Here is a 5464-nt window from a genome sequence, read left to right as displayed (position 1 = left end):
GGCGTTGCCGGGACGCGCAGGCGCAGCTCAGTCCTGTTCTGGACGCGGAGCGGAGCGGACGGCGAAGGCGAGGGGAGGAGTCAGTGGGCCGAGCCGAGCGCGAGCGACCGCAGCGAAGGGCGGGACTTGAGGAGGAGGCGTGGGAAGCGTGTGTGGTGGTGGAGAGGGAGAGGCCGAGAGACCGGCGCGACCTCGAGGCGGTGGCACGTGCGGCGACACGCCATGGCGGGCACGGCGAAGCCGAGGGAGCTGCTGAAAGCGCGGCGGGACGCGGGCGAGGCCGGGGCGCTGGGCCGGCTGCTGAGCACCTCGGCCACGAAGGTGCTGCTGCACAAGATCGAGTTCCAGCCCGCCAGCCACGGCTTCTCCGGCCAGCCGGAGCTGCTGCGGGCCAAGTACCTGCTGCTCAACCCCCGCACCGAGCCCGCCGAGCACCCCCGCGGCGCTGAGGAGGGACAGCCGGGCAAGCAGGGTGGGTGCAGAGGGCCGGGGGGCTCTCCCTGCGCTGCGCAGCCCGCGGCTCACCCGCCTCTCTCTCCCCGCAGGCAGCGACCGGACCCCGGGGCGCCTCGGGGACGGCGTCCCTGCGCCCCAGAAGGGGCTGTTCCCTGCAGGGCGCCTCGCCATGCAGTGGCAGCGTGTCCAGCGCATCGGCGCCGGGCTGCTCAACCTGGGAAACACCTGTTTCCTCAACGCCACCCTGCAGTGCCTCACGTACACGCCACCGCTCGCCAACTACCTGCTCTCCAGGGAGCACAGCCGCACCTGTGAGTCGGAGGCGAGCGCCCGCCTGTCCCGGGGCTGCGCTCAGCACCCTGCGCACGGCTCTGCCGGGGCTGTGCGGATGCCGGGATGTGCCTTCTCTGCTCCCTCCTGCCCGTTTCTCCGTGGAGAGGACATTCCTGCATACGGGAGCATCCACTTTTCCTGGCCGTAGCAGTGTTCCCGAGCTCTGCATCCTGCGTCTCAGAGGCTCTGTCTGTGCTGGACACAGCCAGGACTAAGATGGGTCCATGAGGGTCTGAGCAGGGGTCCCAAACAGCCGCAGCCTGTGGGGACCGTGTGAGCGCAGGGCACAAGGCTGCGTACAGGCTGCAGGTGGTGTTCACAGGCGGCTTTGAACGGGAATCTGGTGGGCTCTGCTCCGAGCCGTGACCGAGGGGAGCACGTGGGGCTCACAGCCCTGTCCGTAGGGCTCCGGTGGGATCGACCCCTCAGGGCTGACCCGTGGGCTCATCAGCGAGTCCCTGTGCCCTGTTTCCCCTCCACGTGGATGCTGTCTCATCTGGAGGGTTGCAGCGACTGGTGCTGTGACTGGGGCTGTTCCAGCCGGGGTGGTGTGTGCTGGTCCCTGTGACCCCGGGATGCCCCAGAGCTCTGCTGCAGCACAGAGCTCATAGGAAAACTGATCGTGGATGAGCCGTGCTGGACCAGAGATTCCCTGTCCCCTGTACTGCCTCTATCTCTCCTGGGTTTGTCCTCAATGTTCTGTCTTCTCCTCTCCCACTCCAGGTCACCAAAGCGGCTTCTGCGTGACATGCGTCATGCAGAACCACGTCACGCAGGCGTTCGCGAACAGCGGCAGCGTGATAAAGCCAGTGTCCTTTGTCCGAGACCTCAAGAGTAAGGATGGCTGCCCTCGCGTCCCCTCCTGTAGCCGTGCAGGAGGGCAGAGACTATTGCAGGAGCAGAACCTTTGAGATCAGGGCAGGTCTTGGCAGAGGTTCTTCCGAGACGACTCACTGAGCCTGCCAGGGCCTTCACGGGCCTTGTGGGGCTTCCCCCACGGCCCACATGAGTCTGACGTCTGGTTTGGGCCGAGGGAGCTCAAACCCCGCAGTCGCTGCCCCGAGGGAGGGCGGGAGGACCTGCCTCTGTTGCAGCGCGTGCTGCGGCTGATCCCTCCCTCTCCTGCAGAGATCGCCCCGCACATCCGCTTGGGCAGGCAAGAGGACGCACACGAGTTCCTCCGTTTCACCATCGATGCCATGCAGAAGGCCTGCCTGCCCGACTGCACCGAGTATGTGGGGCCTCTGGTGGTGACAACTGCCCTTGTCTGCTGGTCCCCTGTGCCCGCGGGAGGGGACTGTGGGGTGAACGTGTCCCCCGGGCTGGGCTCATGGAGGGAGGTGCTGACTCCAGGGTCTGGGGTGGATGGCCCAGCTCTCTGCCCCTCTGTGACACAGCCCTGGGCTGCTGTCTGCCTTCTCCTGACACCTCCACCCCAGCACAGCTGCGGTTCTGTCCCCAAATCCTGTGACTGGGCTGGGTTTGGATCCTGAGGACACAGCGCTGGCCCGTGGGGGTGGCTCTTGGGGCGGGCGCTGTGTGATCCCAGCTGCCGTCTCTAGGTTGGATCGCCAGACCCAAGCCACCACCCTGATCCACCAGATCTTTGGCGGTTCCCTGCGGTCCCGTGGTGAGTGCTGGCTGCCAGGGCCTGGGCCTGTGACTCTCAGGGCTGCTGTTTCCCCGAGAGCCTTGCAGTAACTTGGGAAAGTTACTAAGCATGTGCAAATTATGCAGAGCTGCAGCTGGTCAGTCTTTTGGTATCTGTGGGTCACGAAGCTGCTGGCTGTGGGTCCCCAGCTCATTGCCACCAGCAAAGGAACCCACATTGCCAGCTGTCCCGCAACACTTGTTGTCCCAGCACGTACAGACTGCGAATGCTGGTGCTGCCGTCCCAGAGCCCAAACGCGGAAAAGGGCAACACGGCAGCCGCCTGCGCTGTGCTGGGGGTGGTGGTGCCGTGTTGTGCCAGGGGGTGCTCACTGCTCGTTCTCTTGCAGTGAAGTGCTCGATGTGCAAAGCAGTCTCGGACACCTTTGACCCCTGTCTGGACCTGCCGGTGGAGATCACGGTACCGGGGCAGGGTCAGGTGGGGAGGAGCTCTGCTCTGCAGGGGATGTTCCTGCAGCTGCACCGCTACTGCTCGAGGCTGTTTAACCTGCCAGTGTCAGGCACGGTGCAGGCAAGAGGGAATCAGCTTCTGTTGTTGTGCTGCCTCCTCTGCCTGGCCCTGACCTCTCCTCTGTCCTGGCAGCAAGCCGCAAACGTAGAGCAGGCACTGGAGCTGTTTGTGAAGCCAGACCTGCTGGGCGGAGAGAACGCCTACCTGTGTGACAAGTGAGTGTGCGGGGCTGGGGCGGGAAGGGGCCGCGGGTGTGCTGGTGGGAAGCAGGAGGGCAGCTGCAGTACAGGAGGGCTTCTCTACCTGCTCCACCGCTAAACCGTGACGTGCGTGGCTGTGAAGCCTGCGATGAAGCCTGTCACTCCTCATCTCCCCCGTCTTGAGACGGGGACCTGAGCCAGCAGACCTGGCCGTGAGCAGGTGCCCTGGAGCAGAACCCGCTCTCACCAGGGTCATTTCCGTGGGGTTTGTGGCTTGGCCAGGGCTGGCAAGCACCTGGGTGGTGGAACAGCGTGAACAGCTCAAGCTCTCCCTGTGCAGATGCAAGAAGAAAGTGTCGGCAACCAAACGCTTCACCATCCACCGAGCGCCCAGGGTTCTCACGCTTGCTCTGAAGCGTTTTGCCGACTTCACTGGAGGCAAGATCACAAAGGTGAGTGCTCAGCAATCCAGAGCGGGGCTGTGTCCTGTCCCGAGGCCCTGCTGCCCCGAGCAGGGTGGGAGGTGGTTCTGTGCGCGGTGCGAGCTCTACCGCAGTCCTGCAGCCCTTCCCCAGCTGTGCGCTGCGGTGGGAGTTTGGCTCATACCGGCATCTTCCTCACCGTGGGCTCTGCCTGGGGAGAGTGGGTTCTCCCTCCCTCGTGACACGGGACTCATAGGACAGCTGAGCTGCTCTTGCCATCTGCTGTGCAGGCTTCTGAGACATCCTCTCTCTGCAGGACGTGGGCTACCCTGAGCTCCTGAACATCCGCCCGTACATGTCCCAGACCAGCGGGGATCCGGTCATGTACGGGCTCTACGCGGTGCTGGTGCACTCGGGGTACAGCAGCCACTCAGGACACTACTACTGCTACGTGAAGGTGAGCCCAGGGCGCTGTCTTGGCACCTCTCTGTGCTGGGGGTCGGCGGGTGCTCAAGGGTCCGTGTAATGCGCAGACAGGAGGGTGCTCAGCAGAGGTGCGTGGTGTGGAGCACTGGGGGGTACGGGCCGTGCTCCGTCACAGGAAGTGTGGAGTTCTGCTCTTGCAGAGACCCCTCACCTGCCTGGGGTCACCTGCGTGTTTTGCGGAGCGGAGCTGTGCCGACGGGTGCTGTTCCTGCTGCTTCTCAGGCCAGGAGCGTCCCTGGAAACAGCCCAACCCCGTTCTCTCTCCCTCCGCAGGCCAGCGACGGGCAGTGGTACCAAATGAATGACAACGTGGTCCGCCCCAGTAACATCAAGGTGGTCCTTAACCAGCAGGCGTATGTGCTGTTCTACCTCAGGTGAGCGTGCCCTGTGTCCCCGGTCCCTCTGCCCCTGCTCAGCGTGTGGGACAGGGCTGGGGGCACATGCCTGGATGTGGGAAGGAGCTTGGCCCAAGTAGCCCCAGTGCCCACGTGCGTGTGCTGGCTCAGGGGAGGGCGGCAGCCGTTTGTTGTGGTTTTGCGGCAGCTCAAGAGCTCCTCACCTCCTCGGAGCTTCTGGCTCCTGGTTCTCGTGCGCAGCTATGACGAGAGTGTTGCAGTCGCTCCGACACTGGCAGTTAACACGTGCCCTGCTCTGCCTTTCCCAGGATCCCCAGCCCCGGGAAGAGCTCAGAGGGTCCCGTTTCCAAAGCTGCCTCCAGCCTGCCTGGCCGTGTCAAGCTGCCTTCTGGGTCACCGTCACCCAAGCTGGCCCTGAAAGCCAAACGCGTGGCTGCAGCGTTTCCCGGTGACGCAGCCCAGAGGCCCAAGAAGCCGCGCTCCTTGCAGCCGCCACCCGCGCCCAGAGCGGCTCCAGGACTTTGTGGCCCCAGTCACACCAGTGGGGCCAAAGCGCAGGTTCCCCGGAAGCGCTGCTGGGAGCCCGGGCCCCTGCCTGCCTCCCCTGGGCTGCCGGAGCCCATCCCTGGCCAGGAGCCGTGGAGCAGCGGGGAGAACACCGGGACACCGGCAAGGGACCCTCGCAGCAGGGCTTCTGCCAGCCTGGTGCTGGCAAAGCTGAAAGCCTTCTTGTCGGCCAGGGCTGCTCCGCAGCCCAGCAGCACCATGTCACCACCACCGGCCAAGAAGCTGGCGCTTTCCGACACATAGGTGAGTCTGAGCTTCTGCCCAGAGACTTTAGCAGGTGCCTCGTGCCTCCGGAGCTGGGGCTTGTGTTGGGGAGTGCAGGAATGATGCTGGTACCTTGCTAAGCAGGAGGCGGGCGGGGAGAGCCCCTAAACCCCAGGGCTCTGCCCTCCCTCTGGGTCGGGGTGCGGGGCCAGGCCCCCGCTCTTGTTCCCATCCCTGCAGAGGCTGGAGAATTGGCTGCTGCCTCCTTGCTCAGGACGGCGGGGTGGCTGCGCCAGTCCCTGGAGCGGGGCGGCCTTG

At 64.9% G+C, this 5464-nt stretch overlaps 1 protein-coding gene across 1 annotated transcript; it reads left to right on the top strand.

Moving 5' to 3' along the window:
• Nucleotides 1–222: 222 nt before the first annotated feature.
• Nucleotides 223–5185, top strand: LOC135577563 (ubiquitin carboxyl-terminal hydrolase 36-like). The gene is made up of 11 exons (XM_065047699.1): nucleotides 223–472; nucleotides 546–767; nucleotides 1513–1623; nucleotides 1918–2020; nucleotides 2352–2419; nucleotides 2790–2860; nucleotides 3044–3126; nucleotides 3452–3563; nucleotides 3850–3990; nucleotides 4293–4393; nucleotides 4684–5185. Exons 1-11 carry the CDS (start codon nucleotides 223–225, stop codon nucleotides 5183–5185), a joined length of 1764 nt encoding a protein of 587 aa, XP_064903771.1.
• The last annotated feature ends 279 nt before the right edge of the window (nucleotides 5186–5464 follow it).

This window comes from Columba livia, unplaced genomic scaffold (genome assembly GCF_036013475.1).
Source record: "Columba livia isolate bColLiv1 breed racing homer unplaced genomic scaffold, bColLiv1.pat.W.v2 Scaffold_102, whole genome shotgun sequence".
NCBI lineage: Eukaryota > Metazoa > Chordata > Aves > Columbiformes > Columbidae > Columba > Columba livia.
The sequence above is the reverse complement of the archived record's forward strand: the minus strand, read 5'-3'. Positions and strand labels throughout refer to the sequence as shown.